General features: G+C 27.0%; 2 protein-coding genes across 8 annotated transcripts; both read left to right on the top strand.

The window, feature by feature from the left end:
• Positions 1-900: 900 nt before the first annotated feature.
• On the top strand, positions 901-4,593 carry LOC103310640 (JNK-interacting protein 3). The gene is made up of 4 exons (XM_008189572.2): positions 901-1,194; positions 2,151-2,271; positions 4,266-4,455; positions 4,527-4,593. Exons 1-4 carry the CDS (start codon positions 901-903, stop codon positions 4,591-4,593), a joined length of 672 nt encoding a protein of 223 aa, XP_008187794.1.
• Positions 4,314-17,919, top strand: LOC100162055 (C-Jun-amino-terminal kinase-interacting protein 4). Of its 7 annotated transcripts, XM_016808229.2 has the most exons (24): positions 4,314-4,455; positions 4,527-4,684; positions 6,317-6,510; positions 6,583-6,677; positions 6,808-6,843; positions 7,009-7,047; positions 8,310-8,327; positions 8,411-8,525; positions 8,639-8,783; positions 8,920-9,101; positions 9,296-9,490; positions 9,891-10,128; positions 12,030-12,215; positions 12,292-12,469; positions 12,626-12,856; positions 12,951-13,064; positions 14,004-14,163; positions 14,225-14,444; positions 14,522-14,693; positions 15,208-15,321; positions 15,407-15,571; positions 16,222-16,353; positions 16,437-16,556; positions 17,497-17,624. In XM_016808229.2, the coding sequence occupies exons 2-23, from the start codon at positions 4,643-4,645 to the stop codon at positions 16,520-16,522; spliced, it is 3,057 nt and encodes a 1,018-aa protein (XP_016663718.1). In that variant the 5' UTR covers positions 4,314-4,455; positions 4,527-4,642; the 3' UTR covers positions 16,523-16,556; positions 17,497-17,624. The 7 variants fall into 7 exon arrangements, with proteins under 7 accessions (XP_016663718.1, XP_008187789.1, XP_008187788.1 ...); XM_008189567.3 differs by lacking the exon at positions 16,437-16,556 and having other exon boundaries at positions 12,954-13,064; positions 17,497-17,919; XM_008189566.3 differs by lacking the exon at positions 16,437-16,556 and having other exon boundaries at positions 17,497-17,919.
• The last annotated feature ends 876 nt before the right edge of the window (positions 17,920-18,795 follow it).

Genomic DNA, 18,795 nt, shown 5'->3' with positions numbered 1-18,795 from the left:
AATGTGTTGTTCTACAAAATGTCATCTACATTTATTTGAGACTTTTGTATTTCCCTTTTGGGGCCCCCTTAAAAAACTGATTCGTGGGCCTTTGGTGTGCCAGGCTGACACTGCCGCCTGCACCATATTCTCTTTTGGAATGGAGTATCCGAGTATAGGTACGGTTATAGATACATAAAATATAAATAGATGGAACATCTATTATATAACTAGTCCGTATACCCATAGGAGCGAATACTTGTCGTACTTGATCTGGTAACTGGCAAGGTTAAGGTCATAGAAAAGTAAGTCGAGTGGTTAAAGTTAACTAATGATTTGCGTAGATTTTTTTTGCACAGTCAATTTTAAAACCTCGATTTACAGTCACGACTCGCGATTATTGACTCACAAAAAAAAAAGTTGCAAAAATCGCGTGGTGCTGATATACTGCGCAATTTATTGTTCCTCATTGCCAAATGTGGTAGTCGGCAACACTGTAATCATCTGTTTATTATTTGCAACGCCATTATCAATGCGTTGTAATCAATTAACCCCGAGTCCATACTACAACAGTAAAATTTACTATAATATTACTATATTAGATCAAACTATAATATATTCTGTACTCTGTGTAGTCTGTACTCCGTAGCGTTAAAGTATTTTAACTTCTAAGTTTTAATGATCTTGTATTTTTGTGGCTACTAGCAATGCGCTTAGTAGTTTTCAAAAGACAATGTTAATGTTTTTTACGTTGTAATTAATTTTATGTGTATTAATAATGTACATAATATAATATCATCTTTTATAATGTTGATTACCTATGTGTCATCATATGACAATTATTATACTTGTATTAATGAAAAATAAATTTTCTCCAACTGTTATTTGGACTTTTTAATTATTTGACAATATTCAGACTAAATGGCTCAAGAAGTAGTGTACGGGACTCAAGACGACACCCATGTCGTCATGTCTGAAAAAGTACAATCACTAGCTGGTAGTATTTATCAGGAATTCGAAAAAATGATATCCAAGTATGATGAAGAAGTTGTGAAAAATTTGATGCCACTAGTGGTTAATGTGTTGGAATGTTTGGATCTTTCCCACACGGAAAATCAAGAACATGAGGTAGAAGTTGAACTACTACGAGAAGACAATGAACAATTAGTTACTCAATATGAGAGGGAAAAACAACTAAGGAAATCCGCAGAACAGGTATGTGTTAAATTATTACTAGAATATTATAAAACTGCCCAAATATGTTAAGATTTCATTTAATTTTTTTCTAGAAGCTAGAGTATTTGAGAGTTATACTTCATTCTGATAGATAATGTTGTATTTTCTATGTATAAGTAATAATTAATTATACAATGCACATACAAATTGTTTGGCCCATACCAATTGAATGAAAAATGTATAATTGGGTACAGAGTTAAATTAACACTATTTAAGATAATAACAATCTGTGACCTTTTTGAAGGATAGCAAAATAAATCTTCTTTATAATGTTCATAAGTGACTAGGCTATTTGATATTGACAAATGTAAACTTGTCATTTATTGAATTTTTAGTAATCTCATATATATTAGACAAATCTAATATTCAAATAAGAAATTGAGTTATTTTGTGTGTTAATTACACTCACTTTTTGTGCTTAGTCTTTGTTATTCTCTTCTATTATTCATATAATATAATTTTTATAATGATGTAAACTTTAAATTTTTGCCTAATTTTTATTGATCCTATTAAATACCTACTACCTTCATTAACTTATAACAGTTATAACATTTTTTAAAGCAAAGACGAAAGATTAATTCTTTCCATTCCAACTTTAGTTCTATCTGTTATCTAAATTCATGGTTTTTGCTCAGTGGAGTATTATACGCCTGAATATATGTGCATTCCTTCTTTTCTTATATAATTATATTTACATAATATCTTTAGTAATATGTGGCACCTATTTATAACCTTAAGTGTGCATTACTGACTAACACATACTAAGATTTTTAAAACTGATTTTAATGTAAGAAATATAATATAATAAAAAAAAATGGGTCAGGTAAAATTGATAGGTATGGGATTAATATTTATTTTAACCCACTAAACTAATATGTTTAGGGTGTACCTGGCATCTGCAATGTAAAATATTAATTATTAACTCTTTTTTTTAGAAACTTTTAGAAATGGAAGACTATATTGAAGATGAGAAAAAAGATTATCAAAGTAAAATAGAGAGTTTAGAATCAATTGTTAGAATGTTAGAATTAAAATCAAAAAATGCTTCAGACCATGGTAAGTACCTAACGCAAATATTGTTTTATTGTTTTAGATAGTAATAATTAATAACCATACATTAATACATAAACTGTATTGTATACTTTGTAATTGAACTTAGAGTATGTAGTTTTATAATAAATAAATGCTTAATATGCCTTAGACAAATTGTAATATGAAATACCTCGTGCAATACTAATGAAGCTTTCATTCATCTCTTATTTAATGAATCAGTTTACCAAAGTTAACTATTAATTTTATTATTTATACCCTTTAATGTTTTACTATCCTAAATAACAATATTAATACATTTTTGGTCTGTTTGGAAAATTATTTAATGATCTTTATTATTTTTTTTTTTTGGTGTAAGTGAAATTTAAAATAGGTAATATAAATTAGAAGTTAGATGAAATAAAAATAGTTTAATAAGCTAAAACAAAATATTAGTTAATAACTTAAATAATATATAATATCTATCAGCAACAATTACACAAACTAGATATTTTCATTAGACTGAGCCATTTTTACAGGACAATTTAGATACAGTGTACTCAAATTTGGAGGAGAAAGTTGTATTAATACCAATTTTTTTCCATATAATTTGTGTATATTTGTATAGACTTGAATTTTTGTATTTTGGAATGATTTTTATTTTATGGTAAATCACAATAGTTGGATATTAACATATTTTACCAGACATAAACCTTTTTACTGGTACACTTTATATGCACTGCAACCTGTGTATGATACGTTAAATAAAATATTAATTTTTTTTTTAAATTTTAATTTTAATATCTTAAGAGGAATGCAAAAATTATTCAAACATTATTTAGAATTGTATTTTAATTTAAAACTTTAACATATTTTTTTAAATTTTTTACAATTAGGTAGTGCCTTCACTGGTTGGCTTCTTCCCTCACGATTTCATGTACAAAATATTATATCACATATTCTTATTGTGCCTAATGGGTACAGATTGTATATATCTTGTTAAAATTATAAAAAAAAAAAAAAATTTTTCGTAGTACATATTTTTGGTTTTTTATTAAATATAAATCCCAGCTCTAATAATAATATATAGGTATTTGATCTATTTTTATGATGTATTTTGGCTGCACGTACAAATGTATCCAAAATTATGTCTTTAAAGAATACAATATATCGTTCAAGATTAACTGATTTCTATCTTGAAAATACTGGTTAATATTATATTATATTAAATAATTAACTTAAAACAGTTTAAACCGTTTTTAACACAAAAATAAATACATTAGTTATTAACTAATATTTACATTTTTTTTCTAGTTTTTGAAAATTTTTTTCGAATTATCTGGACCACCATAGAATTTAATTGCTGATCCCTGGTTTGGGGTATTATAAATTAAATAATATAAAACTTACTAAATTGGTAAACTATAACATGGGAATTTATAAAAAAAATAGTTTGGGAGGTATTTCTTTTTATCCTCACTAAGTATGCTTATGTCCTATAAGTTCCTTATGATATTCTTAAAGGTATTTAGATATTAATCTAGGGGGTTGACGATATTGAAACCGGTATGAAACGGTATACCGAATTATCGAAAACGCGCAATACCGGAAAACTGAAAAACATTGAAACGCTGAGGGAGTAAACAATTTTTAAATAACATTATATTATAATAATATGTTATATTATATTTATAATATAGAGTGTATAGCAGATATTTAAACTTATTTCAGCAATAACCTGTATACCAAAAAAACCGTCGCCCCACAGTAATATGGTTTTCCAGTATGTGCCGGTTACATACTGTGGAAAAAACCAATCAACCCTGTATTAAATTAAACTAAGTTAACCTTAACTGAGATAAATAATATTATTTTAATTTACAAGTTAAGTATAGTACCAACTATGATATGATTATTATAGTATTATAGTATAATGTATAAAATATATTTTATGTTACACATACCTAAGTTATGAATAAAATATTGAAAGTAATATAAATAGTTATATATTTTTATATTAGTTTATAGATTGGAAGAAAAAGAACAAGATATGAAACAAGAGTACACTAAATTGCATGAACGATACACAGAATTAATTAAAACACACATGGATAACATAGAACGTACAAAAATTTTAATGGGTTCTGGTGACCGTATGGATAATCCTAGAAGTATGCGTATGCCTTTTATGAGCATGGCCCATATGAATCGGTATAATCAATACTTCTATAAATAATATTTAATTTACTATTTAATTCTAATGTCATTATTTTGTTATTTAGATCTTCTGGACCAGTTTCATTTGGGTTTAGTTCCCTTGAAAAGTCCTTCTACACTAAAGTCTATTGATGGATCCAATGAATATCCATTAGTTATATCTAATTCTCCTCCAGGAAGTATGCATTCCAATTCTAGTCTGAAAAACGAATTACAAAATCAAGTAAGTAATAATACATACTTTTTATGGTTTATTAATTGAATGATAAATTATATTTCAGTTTTACATTTTATTTTATTTTTATTTACGCCAAACGACAATTACAAAAAGTATATGAACAATAACAGAACAGTAACAATATTACAATATATAGTATATATAGTCCGGCCCACGAGAGTCCATACGTAAACCGCGTATCCGATACTGGCGTACGTGACGTCTGCTGTCCGAATTTCCTTCTACCATAGTGTCGTTCCCATCACTCGGAAATGTGAATACAGTGGCTCATAAAAACACGGCTAATTAATTGCGTTTTGGGGGTGTTATATGATTCTCCATATTGAATAAAAAAACTCGTAAAAAAATACGTTATAAACTTATAACGTAACGACACAAAAGACCAGTTATAAAAACGAATTAGTCAAATTTTGTAAACGTGTTTACTACTGTCGCTACGTATACATAAATGTCAACGACGGCTGTTGGCGATCATCGCTGTCCGGCTTCCTATCAGTATGATTCGGCGAATGGAAGGGGAACCGATGCGCAGCGACGGACGCGTTAGCATGTATGGACACTCGTGGGCCGGACTATAGACAGTTAAAAGGGGCAAATAAATATGAATAGACTACATAGCATTATTGGCATAACGAAGCATACGGTGTAGTGGATGGTTATTACCGTAAAATGTGGAGTGAGTGGGGATATGAAAGGGTGTGTGATGCCTTGAGGGGTAGGATGGGACATGGAAATTAATGGAAGATAGGAGATCTGGGGCATTTATTGATCCACAGATAGGCCTTGAATAAAGCGCAAATCAGCATCAAAACGCCGAATAGAAAGCGTAGGAATGTTTAATTTTAAAAGCACGTACCAGTAGTCATGCTGAGGATGCTCGATTTTGAGTAAGAAAGAGATATAAGATAAAAACCTATTTTGGACTCTTTCAAGTCTTAGCTGGTATTTTGCTAGGTAGGGGTGCCAAACTATCATACCATATTCTAGAATAAGGCGCACAAGAGATAGGTGAAGTGTACGCAGACAACGGACAGAGCTAAACATTTGAGTATTGAGCTTTATAAAACCCAAGACTTTCAGTGCTTTATAGGTGGTAACATTAATATAGTGGCTGAAATGTATACCTAGGTCTTTTATAGTGAAAACACGTTTGAGAGGGGAGCCATTTATATAGTAAGAGTATTTTAAATATTTGGTATTGCAGCCAATAAAAATTATAATTTTATTAAACTATCAAAACATTTAATTTTACTGTTTACGTATAATAAATAGGATACATCATGCATATAAAATATAGAGACTTTTAGTGGCTAGTATCTATCTACTAGCAATGTCCCTGAATTATCTCTTTAATGAAAAGCCGATTTTTGGTACAACATGTTTATCATTGGTGGGTGGTGCAGTTGCTTATACATGCTAGACAATAATATAATGTAATAAAATTAAAATTAGGAATAATGTCCCTCTATATCAAAATTAGTTGTTGCATTTAGGGGGGGAGGAGAAGCCTCTACTCAAATGGGAAGAGTTGAGGTTTAAAAAGAGATTTATAACTGTTTGAAGTTTTATAATTTATCTAACCACAAAATGCTTAATTATTTTACAAATTCATTATAGGATCTTGAAACTTCTGAGGCAGAATCACGTTTACGAGTTGATCAAATATCTGAACGAGGTTGGTCTGAAACTTTAAATTCGATAAGCAAAGCTGATGACAGTAGCCCTGACGAAGTCCCAGAAATAGTAGAAGAGATAGAAGCAACTCCCAAAAATGCTATAATGTCACTTAGTGGGCGTAGTCATACACAACGGTAATATTGAGAACATTAAACAAAAATATTTTAACAAAAATTAATTTCAATAATTTAATATTAATTTCATAGAGAACAGAGACCTGCCACTAATGTTTTGTATCAAGAATTCAGCTTCCAAGACCATGAAGTACAAATAGATTCAGAAGAAGTACCGGAAATTACTGGTAGTTAATATATTTATTGAATTGTTTTAGTTATAATCCTTTAATTTATTTTAATTATGTTACAAATATATTTATAAATATATATTTTATTATTTTACAATTGATTACATTATAGTTGTATGTGTTTCAGGAAATTGGGTACATCCTGGAGATTATGCTTCATCTGGTATGAAATATTATCGTTATTGTTCTATGCTTTGATTAAATGAAAAACTTAGTTTTATGGCCTTTTTAGTTCTGCTTTCTTTGAAATTATACTTTGTTAAAAACGCACAGCATTTATTGTTATTATTTTTTGCATGTTCTTTTTTGCATAATTTTTCATCGACAGTCAGCAGTGAGACTGAACCAGAAACTCCACTCTCGATAGGTATGACATCTCTTCTAGTTTCTTTATACTTAACTTGTAATCCATCTATTAAATATTCTTGTGTGTCGAAAACCAAAAAAATATTTAAAAATTCATATCAATTTAAATGATTTAACCAGTTTTTTGTCTATTTAATAAATTGGTTTAATTGCATGTTCTATCATTTTACAATAAATCATTTGTTGTATACATTTTATAACATATTACATTTTTCGTTAATGGTCTCACAGCTCTGTCTCAGTGAGCTGTACGATCATTCAACTTATTATAACTGTTGGTGAATTATAACTAAATGATAAGTTCCATGCACGAAAACTACCATGGCATGGATTCATTATAATATGGAAATATAGAAACAATATTGATCAATGCTGTATTTGAGAAGATAAAAACTGCTTTATTTAATTTAATTCCTAATTTTATATGACCATAGAGAAATAATTAAGTATTTTATTACACTGAATATTATTAAATTAAAAATACAAATTAGTTAATTAATACTATTTCGGATACTAAATGACCTAAGCATGTGTGTTCAACTATTTTGTTTATTTTTATAAAAATAATTTAGAAACTTTTTTAATTTGAAATGCAATCAGCAACATGTATAATATATATTTTTAATAAATCATATTTTTAGTCAGAACAATTTTACAAATTATTGATATTTTAGTTATTTAGTAGTACTTGTTTACTTAATTTTATAAATTGTGTATTCGATACTTTTCTTTATTTGTGTCAAAATCTATTTATGCTTATAATTATCAAAAAAATAATATTCAAATCTTCAATGGTCCTATATGAAAAATTAGAACATATTCAAGTCTTAGAAACAAAAATTATTAAAAAAAAAACTATTATTGTTTTTTATAGCAACTATTTTATATTCAATTTATTAAAATGTCGCTTAATATTTGGCTATTTGCATATCAATTTATTGTTTTACTTTAAATAATTGCACTATATTATTTAGCTTTCTTGCATGTTTTTAATCAAAAATTGTTATTACATTTTTTATTAAATATTATATTCATTATTAGGGGATGAGAAAATAATATAATGCATTAAAATCCATTCCCTAGTAATTAAACTTCAATATATGCATTAATATTATGTAAGATTAATACTATTAAAGTTTTTTGTATATAAAACTTTTATTTAAAATAACAAATTATATTTAACTAAATATAACTTGTTTCGTATGTTTTTGCTGCTGTAACTCAAACCATATGCTCTTGTGTCCGTCTGAAACCATAAAACAGTTAATGATAACTTTTTCGGTAAGACTAACATCTAACTAACAATTTCTTAAAGTTATATTTTATTAGGTATTAACTATTTGTTTTACTGTAATAATTTAAAGGTATGGGAAAGGAAGTTGAAAATCTCATTAAAGAAAATACCGAACTATTGGCCACAAAAAATGCTCTCAACATTGTTAAAGATGATCTTATTATTAAAGTTGATGAACTCACAAGGTATTTTTTAATGTTATTTGAAAAGTAAATTGTACTGTTGTTATTCACAATTCTTTCTAAGGTTTCAAAAATATGTTTTTACAATTGTTTTTATTTAATTTGAATTAAATTAGTGAGCAACATATTTTGCGTGAAGAGTTGAAAGCTTTGCAAACGCTAAATGTTCGTTTGGCTCAGAAAGCATCTGAAGTTGAGGAAGAATTTAAAAAAACAAAGCAAGAACTAGAACAGCTCAAATTGAATAAATCTGATTCTGATGTAACTAATTAAATATTAAATTTTGCAACTTATAAAGACATAATTTAATATAATATAATATACATTTTTTAACTATCTTTAATATTAATACATATTGTTTTATAATTTATAATGAAATATTTAAATACGATTGCAGGAAGAGAAATCATATGCAGAACGTAAGAGATTTACTCGTGTTGAAATGGCTAGAGTTATTTTAGAACGAAATAAATTCAAAGAACAACTAATGGATTTAGAAGAATCACTTCGTTGGCAAGAAACTGTACGGGCCATTCGATTGGAGCCAAATGAGAAAAAAAAACAGGGTGTGTGGAGACTGTAAGTGATTAATTATTTGGTTTCTGAATGGTGTAAAGAGAGTGCTTCATTATCTATCCCACAAAAACCAAATCAATCAAATAAAATATGAATATGCACAAATAACTTGATTTTTGGTATAATGCAGTAGCTTTGTATATTATACTATTTGATATTTATTTCATCACTTTATCAAAATAAAATATTTCTTACAGTTTTAGCAACTTATTTGGAACCAGTGTCAAACCAATCGATACTGGACTTGGAAGTGGAAATAGCGGAGGAGGCGTAGTTGCGCGTCCAAGATCAATTCATTACGATCCATCATCACATCAAGTTGGTCCCCCTAGCATAATGAAAAGACGTAGTATGATAGAAGGAGGAAGATATAGTCGATATGAAGACGACATGTGAGTATTTTATTATTTAGTTTGTATTTCTCGAGGACTAATCTTTTGCATGGCTAATGGGATTTACTAACAAAACATAAAATACATTTATATTGAATTAAAAATAATGTCTATGCTCATTACTGAGAATTAAAACATTTATGTATTTTTCCTCTACAACTTTCGGGATAATGATTATTATTTTATTTATTCAATAATATTGGTTAATATTCGGTTACAGATTGGAATATTATTTTTATAATTCTATTCAAACAATATCTCGGCATAAACATTTGAACTTTATCATATAATATATGTAAAAAATCCACACATCCAAAAAGAAATTTGATTAGGTTGGTCCTAGAGAAATTTTATATATAACTTTCTATTATTTTAATGAACTTTGTTTAATTATATTTAGCTTTAATGACAAATCTAAGCGTCCTGATCGACGTGTACATTTTGGTAGAATACGTACTCATATTCCTAGAGAAGAAAGCTGGTTACAAGCATATGGTTGGAGTATGCCAGCTGATCCTTCAAATGGAAGGCCCCTTTTAAGTATGCCACAGCAATCTAATAGCCCAAGTACGAATTACCCAGTTCCAGTTCTAGTAAATTGTTGCTCACCACTTGCTGATACTGAACCTGGAATGAAGGTAATTATTAATTTAATTTGATCTTATAAAATATAAAGAGTTTTAATACAATATTAGTATTATTCCATTAATATTATTTAATATTTATCTAGTTTTTTAAATGATTGAACATTATGTGCCCAAAAGTAACGCTTTACTCTCACAACATTACTTTGTCACTCATTCTATATTTTCGTTAGTTTTTTTTCCTTATAACAATATGAAATAAATATAGCATTTGATACTTAATTCATTGAGTATAACGTGTAAATGTTTTGAGTATTCTGAGTTTAAAAAAAAAATAATACTAAAACTATAATTTTTATAATGCAGGTATTGGGTTTACAAATAAATATTATATTATTTATTTATTAAATGATTTAACTCGTCATAATTCAGTTTTCATGGTTTAAACCACATATTTACTTATACCGAAAATAAAAAAAAGTAAAGAAAATATATTTCATTTTTATTCTTAACATTAAGGTAACATGGTTACTTTTTAAAAATAACTTAACCAACTCTGTTGAATACCAATGATTATTTTTTCAAATAAATCCAAGCCATGTCCTAGTTTTGAGTTTTATAACACTATTTAGAATTTTGTTTTTTTTGGTGGATACATCTTATAAATAATATATACAGTAAAACCTACTCTAATGAATACCTCTAAATACTGCACATCTCCAAATAGCAGATGTATTTTTGGAAACTAAGTACAAACTTTCTACAAACTACTAAACACTCTGAATAGCAGACAACATTTTAGTGACCAAAAGTGTCCTGTATTTAGAAGTTTCTATATATTTCTAAATAAACCTCAAATTCTTAATAATTTTCTATTATACCTAAAGTATTTAAAAATGTTTAACATTATTATAAACAACAGTAATTAACTAATCTTTTTTAGATTCTGACCGAATCGATGAATTATAAGATTTTACAACGATGTGTGTGTTTTTTTTATTGTGTCTATCCTCGCGGTTTGGGGCAGTAAAACTGCTTTGATTTTTTTTCAACAATATCTTGTTTGATGGGAAAGTGAATCCAGTTGGTGCCTTTAGGAGGTCAAATTTTAAAACTTTCAGTAGTTTTCAAAAGCGCCGGGAATAATTTAGGAAAAATAGGAATTTTTACGCAAAATTCGTTTTTGGTGTAACTCGAAAACAAATTAACGTATTAATTTTTACTGGTTGTTTATATTTGCATTTTCTATACACGATAAAATTTTAAAAATATTTTGATTTGTTTTTAACTGTTTACATTGTTAATTTTTAATTTTTTTAGTTTTTTTTTTCTATAAATATCAATAAAATTTTATTTGTTGGGTAAAAAAGCGTGAAAATTTAATGCAAGGCTCCTGCTATATTATTACAATATCAGTTGAAAAATTTAAAAATACATAGGCACAATTTTTTTTTATAAGAATTTAAAGTTCAAATGTTGATTAAATGTATCAAATTTAAAATTTAATAATTATTATCTAGTTAAAAATTTATAAAATGTTCAACTTTTATAGCTAAGGATTGAAAATGTAAAACAAGGTTCCACGTAAATAGGTTATAATATATATAAATTACTTTATTCACAAGAATATCATCAAATAATAAATATACTTAGTGATATCATAGGCTGACTGACCGTTTTCGCTCAGAATCGTTTTTCTTATACGATGATATCATATCATTGAATTCAAATTTAACGTCATCCATTACAGTGATCCACTTGTAATCTTCTGTACAGCAGAGCAACACCCACTTTTGCCCACCTTTTTTTAAATTGTATCTCAATTAAAAATTTAATTTTATGGTTGTTTGGTAGCCATCCAAAACCATGAACTAAAAACAGTATCTAGTTTATGCAAGAAATTTCAAGATTTTTTTTAATCATATTAATATTTTGAATATTTTTGTTTATTTCAGATGTGGTGCGCTACAGGAGTTAATCTTAGTGGTGGTGTTACTAAAGATGGCGGGGAAATTGTTGGAGCCAGTGTATTTTACAATAATAATAATAATAATATGGAAGAACCCATTAGTAAAAACACAGAACATTGTGATACAATTGATGAAAGCTTAGAAATGAAAAAATTAGACGAAGAGTTAAAAGTAATATTTTGTTTCAATAGTATATGCCTAACTACAATGTATTTCTAAAATTGATTCAGAACTTTGATTCTTTTAGGAAAATAGTAGATCAAATGTTGAATCAGAACTAGTGCTATCGTCACTTATTTGGATATGTACTACAACTAATAATAATACTAAAGTAGTCATTATTGATGCCAATAAGCCTGATATTGTGTTAGAGACATTTCATATTTCCTGTCAAGCTCATATTGGTTGTATTGCTTCAGTACCAGGTAAATATAATCTATAAACTGATTGTATTTTTAGTATGAAAAATATAATACTATACTATATATTTGCCTATGTATATTGCTAACTATCTTTCTAAATCTTGTAAACTTTATGTAATCATAACATTGACAATAAATGTGTTTTACAATATTTTATAGGGGCTTTAGAAAATGATTATATGGATAATGATGTTATAAATTGTGAACCTGAGCAAACTGAAGAGGTTACAGAAGAGGACAAGCAATTACCAAAAGATAAGAAATCTGATGTTGAAATCGGAAAAATTATGTTTGTTAGTTGTGCAGCTGGCAGTGAAGAAACTTATTTAGATGATAATCATAAAGCAGATGAACTATTAAGTGACACAAACTCTGATAAGGATGATGATGGTAAGTATCAATTATTTCTAAGATGGCTTTTATTTTTTAATGCCTGAATTTGCTGCTTGTTGTGTTTGTGCTATTGTTTGTATTTTGCTCTTAGAAGATAGCATATCAGATTCTATTCAACCAGATAGTTATAGCTGTGAAATATCAAGAAGACCTAGCCTATTGAAAGAAGGTATCATAAAGGATGGAATATCTGATCCTCTAAATGGTAATTTATTTCTAAACAAAATTTTCAATTTTGTATATTTACTATTTATAGAAAATATTTATTATTTTTGGGTCATGAATAATAATAATCTTATCATTTTATTTTATAATCGAAGTAATTTAAACTATTTTTGAAATTATTACTAAATAGCCCATTTTGAATCATTTTAAAACGAAAATTAATAATACAATTGGAGTCATTAAAAAAAAAGTATAATTAGTTAGTAACAATGAATTTAAAATATGGTTTACACAATTCTCAAACAAAAACAATAGCTGTTTTAGTAATTTAGAAACACATTAATCTTCTCTTAACTCCTAAAGTATGTTGAAATGCATTTCATTTTTTTCACTGATTATCAATGTATTTCAAACTGTAATACTCAAATATTCCTATATAAAAGTAAAACAGTTTAAAGTATTCTGTTAAGAAAACAGTAAACAGTACAATATTAATTATAATATGCTTTTACCTATATTTCAAGTTTTCATTTCTATACTTTTGTACGTTGGCAATTATTATTGAAATTGCACTTAAACATTGATAATTGATATGGGTTCCAACTAAATGTTTAAGTTGTTTCATAATGTTTTTTTTTAATGATAAATTTAATTTAATGTATTGTCCATATGGTTAAGGCTTTGCGAGCTTTATACTAATTGGTGTTTGTAAAAGTTAATAGTAGTTATAATATAATTTAAGCACTGGTGTGGTTGTGTTTCAATTTTTTTTGTTGTTTAGATGTCTTTATTTATAGTGTTAACTTTTTATTGATTTTTAGCTCTGAGTTGTAATTTATTTATTTGAGTATATATATGTTTAGGTAATATTATGTTGTACCAAGGATTATTTCTTAAACTATTTTGAGTTAATATTTTTACATACTATTATTTATTATTTAAATTTGATTTAATTATTTATATTATCCATCTATTTCAGAAAACGGAATAGCCAAAGAAGATCTAGATAAAATGTCAAGTGTCTTACCTACTGTTTGGTTGGGATTTGAAAATGGTTGTATATTTGTACATTCTGCTAAATCACAGTGGAGGCGATGTTTACACTCGGTAAAATTGAAAGACGCTGTGTTAAGTATCATGTAAGGACATTTTATTTGTATTGAAATTGTTATATTTTATTTAATGATGTTTTTTTTATAGTTATGTTGATGGTCGTGTCTTGTGTGCTTTGGCTAACGGAACAGTAGTTGTATTTCGGCGTGATGATGACGGTAGATGGGATTTAAGCAAATATCATAGTGTGACATTAGGGCCACCTCAAAATGCAGCGCGATGCCTAGTATCTGTTAATAGCAAACGTGTTTGGTGTGGTTATAAAAACAAAGTGCACATTATTCATCCACGCTCATTAGTTGTTATTGTATGTATAATAATAAATTGACATAAATGGCATAAAATGTAGGAAATAAAATATATAATTATGTATAAATAATTTAGCATACATTAGAAGCACATCCTCATAAAGAAAGCAAAGTACGCACCATGGTTTGGGTTGGAGACGGCGTCTGGGTATCAATTCGACTTGACTCAACGATAAGACTTTATCATGCATATAATTATAACCATTTACAAGATGTTGATGTACAACCATTTATTATCAAAATGCTAGGTAAATCTAGTTTCATAATTAATTAATTAAGAAGACGTTACACCGAAATTTGTTGTCTCTGTCTTACAAGTACGTAACATAGCAAATTGTACGTTCAGCAGATTATGTTTAGCTCGGTTAGTTTAAAAATTATAGTGTATTGACCTCTTATAAAATTTAAAGGTAAGATTATTATCTAGGCAAAGTCATAAACTTTTTATCATATTTTAATTTTAAAGAGAGCCACGAGTATTTTTAGATGTATAACAATGTACAATTTTAAAATACTTATAACTTACATTAAAATTAAAATATAATAAAAAGCTCATGACATTGTCTAGATAATATAATCTTCCCTTTAAATTTTATAAGAGGTCTATTCACTCTAATTTTTAAACTAACTGAGCTAAACGTGATCTGCTGAGTGTACAATTTGCTATGTTAGTCAGAGACATCAAATTTCGGTGTTCCATTCTCTTAACAAAATAATTTTTTTTTAACTGAAATAATTATGATAAAAAAATATCATCAACAGGATCTGATAAACCGCAACTATCATGTATTAGGATTACAGCAATGTTAGTTGCTTCTAACAGGCTATGGATTGGCACTGGAATTGGTGTAGTTATATCAGTCCCTCTTTTAGATAGTAAGATATATTTATTTGCTTAACATTACTAACTTGACTCAAGTTTAATGTTTCTCCTAATATATAATTTTTTTTTAATGTTTAGAAGGTCTATTAGGTTTTCCAATTAATAAAGAAGTGAAAGTATACTCAGAACCAAAGACTCAAGAGATAACACCAAGTAGTTTCACGCCATATTGCTCAATGGCCCATGCTCAACTGTCTGTACACGGATTTAGAGATTCAGTAAAGTTTTTTGTGTCTGTACCAGGTAAATTATATGTTATAAACAAATTTATGAAATTTAAAAATGCCTGATATTTATTTATAAAATATTTTTTGTAAATTGTTCAAAATTAAAATATACCTATGAATATATAATGAGAACTATTTCTTATTCATAGACGCCTATAGAATTTTATGATGTTGCTCATTGGTTACTTAATTGTTTTATGAATATTTATGGAAATTGAAATTGATTTGTCATTTCAGCCTTTGAATTTATGATATTTTTACATTTTAAAAATAAAAATAAAAAACCATAACGTGCTACTCGATATTTTTCTTTTACAAGGAAAATCTATGAAACATATATATGTTTTTGTAAATAAGTTACAATGACAATTAAAACCTTACAAAAAATCTGACAGAAAATAAAATGTTGTACACAGCCTAAAAACGTATATATGTTAATAAATGTAAAAAAATAACTCAAATCCCGTTGCTTCCCATACAATTTTAATAAATGTGTTCAGTGTCAAATAACTTATGTTAATAAAACAGCTTCAGTAGCTGGTTCATTACACACTTTATCATAATCTTCAAATTTATATTAGAGCTTTGTCAGTTGCAGTTAACTTCTTCTAAAAGGATAATCAATTATGAATAAACGTATAATGACCAAATATATTTTTATTATAGGATCTGGAGGTTTTTCAGCGGCTTCTGCTATTCAACAAGATGATCCAATTGTTGAAAGTGTACCCGATGCTGAACATTTGACATCCACATTGATTATAGCTGGTGGTGAAGGTTATATAGATTTTAGATCTGGTAAATACATTATTAATAGTAATTTTCTATTTAAAACAAAAAGAATTGTAGGAACGAAAATATTTAAAATGTTTTGTCTGTAGCCGATGGGGAAGAAACGAATGATGCAACTTGCCATTTGCTCGCTTGGTCCATGTTGTCTAGAATTATTCAACAGGACAATTGCTAAAAAGTTATAAAAATTTCCCTCAAATATTAAAATGGTATTTATAATTATCGGTTTAGCTTTAATTTTCTCTTTTGATACTGATGTGGTTCAACTTCTTGACTTCTGTCTTAAAATATTGTCATATTTTTATTAGCACTAATAGTTATAAATAGCATTAAATAATTTTAATCTGTTATGTCTGTTATATCCAAACACACCATTGTTTGTTTGGAAAAACAATTTAATGTGCTGAATATTTAAAAAGAATTTTACCTAAACTAAGCTTAATCTAGCAATTGAAAATGTTTACTGTAAATTATATAATGTACCATTTACATCAATTTCCAATATAGAGAGTTTATAGGTAACTATGTAACATGTTAATTGCTATGCGACTGCCAGCGTTCACTCAATATGTATTATCGGTACATCAACCATATTTTTCAGTGTCATTCCAAATTTATATATACTATTGTATTTGAAAAAAAAAATAATTTATTATATCAAACAATTTTTAATGTTTCCTGCTATGCCACCGCTTTTTTTTAGCGCATTATTGTAGCACCGTTGAAAACTTAATAATATAAAACCATATAGCAACAAGAGGCAATAAAGCACTTCTGATATACACTGTATATTATACAGGTTGATTCTTTAGAACATCCATTATCCTCTTATACAGCACAATGAGTTTGTTAAGTGATTCATCCAGTAAACTTATACAGTGTATTAAAATAATAGTATATTAATTATTAATATAAAATGATAATCCGTGTATTTTATTACTTGATTGTAATATTGATAATATTGTTTGAAAATAACCTTTATTCCTACAAAATGTTTATTATATGTAAATCGCCGACTAAAATCCATTTTAGTCCCTAATGGAAATTAACAAACATTAGTGATAAATTGTGATTTCTCAAAAATGTGTTTACAATTAAATATATATTTTTTATTTACAGTAGCTTATTTATATTTTTAATGGTTTTTAGATGAACAAGGAGATGGTGACTACTTTGACCGGACGGAAAAAAATCAATTATTTCTCTGGGGAGTTCATACAGAAGCTAAAAGCAAAGCAAGATTGAATGTTGATTTACTAAATAATACAATTTAGTATGATAGGATTTTTTCTTATATTTTGTTCATATAAGTGCCATTTCTCAATATTATATATTTGATGTTTTAACTGAATTGAATCCAACCATATAGCCAATTCTTCCTCTATATCATTTTATTACTAACTATTGCTTTTGTTACCTTATTTATTATCCTCATCTGTTATATTATTATTTACATTATGTTATATTGTGCTGTGATTTATAACTCATTTAGTACATTTTTGAGGTTTTTTTTTATAACTAACTGTTGTTTGTTGATTTTTTTTATTGGACAATATATAATTACATTTTTTTAACATATTTTAGACTTAATTATTATTTATATAAACATTTTTTACATTGTTGTATAAAACATTTTAGTCGACTCAAGCATATAAATAAAATATAATTAATATATGTCTTAAACAATTTTATTTTAACCAAAATTAATTAATTTAGTTCATTATTATTATACATATATCATATAAATATAAAGTATAGAATTATAAAAAAAAATCTAAACTGTATTATTTGTAAATTATTTTGAATTTGTACGTAAACTTTTTAATATTTGCTATATTGTGTAATTATTGTTTGATATACTTAGTGGTTTATTATTCGTTTAAGTAAAAATATTTTTTTTTGTCTTTTTAATTTTGTTTGTTATTAAGTTTTAAATACGTTATTTTTATTTAAAAAAAATAAAATATGTGTTTTGGATAATATTATGATATTAATATTAAACCTATAAGATACCAACATTTTAGTTTTTGCTGTTTATTGTATTTTTATAATCTATTGTACCTAATGCTAGTTGCTCGATCTAAAAACGTCTTAATCGTGTAATAGTTGAAAATATGATTAAACCACGAACTACTACATAGGACTGGACACTCCGGGCAGGGGGAGGGTGGGACACCGGTCACAAAGTTGTACGGGTATGTACGTTTGCGACTGTGATGCTATCTAGTGACGTACTAGATTTACTACATTTAGAATTTTACTTTTATAAACATAATATTTATATATAGACTTATGAAATATGAAAAATTTATGAATATGTAATTAAATATAATTATAAATATGTAATTTATAATTACTTATTATATTACCATGAGAATGAGACAATACTCACGTATGTCTAATCAAAAGCAAGTTAGAAATCACGCAAAAAAAACTTTCCTAAATTGG

The sequence above is a fragment of the Acyrthosiphon pisum genome, chromosome A1, assembly GCF_005508785.2.
Source record: "Acyrthosiphon pisum isolate AL4f chromosome A1, pea_aphid_22Mar2018_4r6ur, whole genome shotgun sequence".
In the NCBI taxonomy this organism is placed as follows: domain Eukaryota; kingdom Metazoa; phylum Arthropoda; class Insecta; order Hemiptera; family Aphididae; genus Acyrthosiphon; species Acyrthosiphon pisum.
This window is presented reverse-complemented; position numbering and strand designations above follow the sequence as displayed.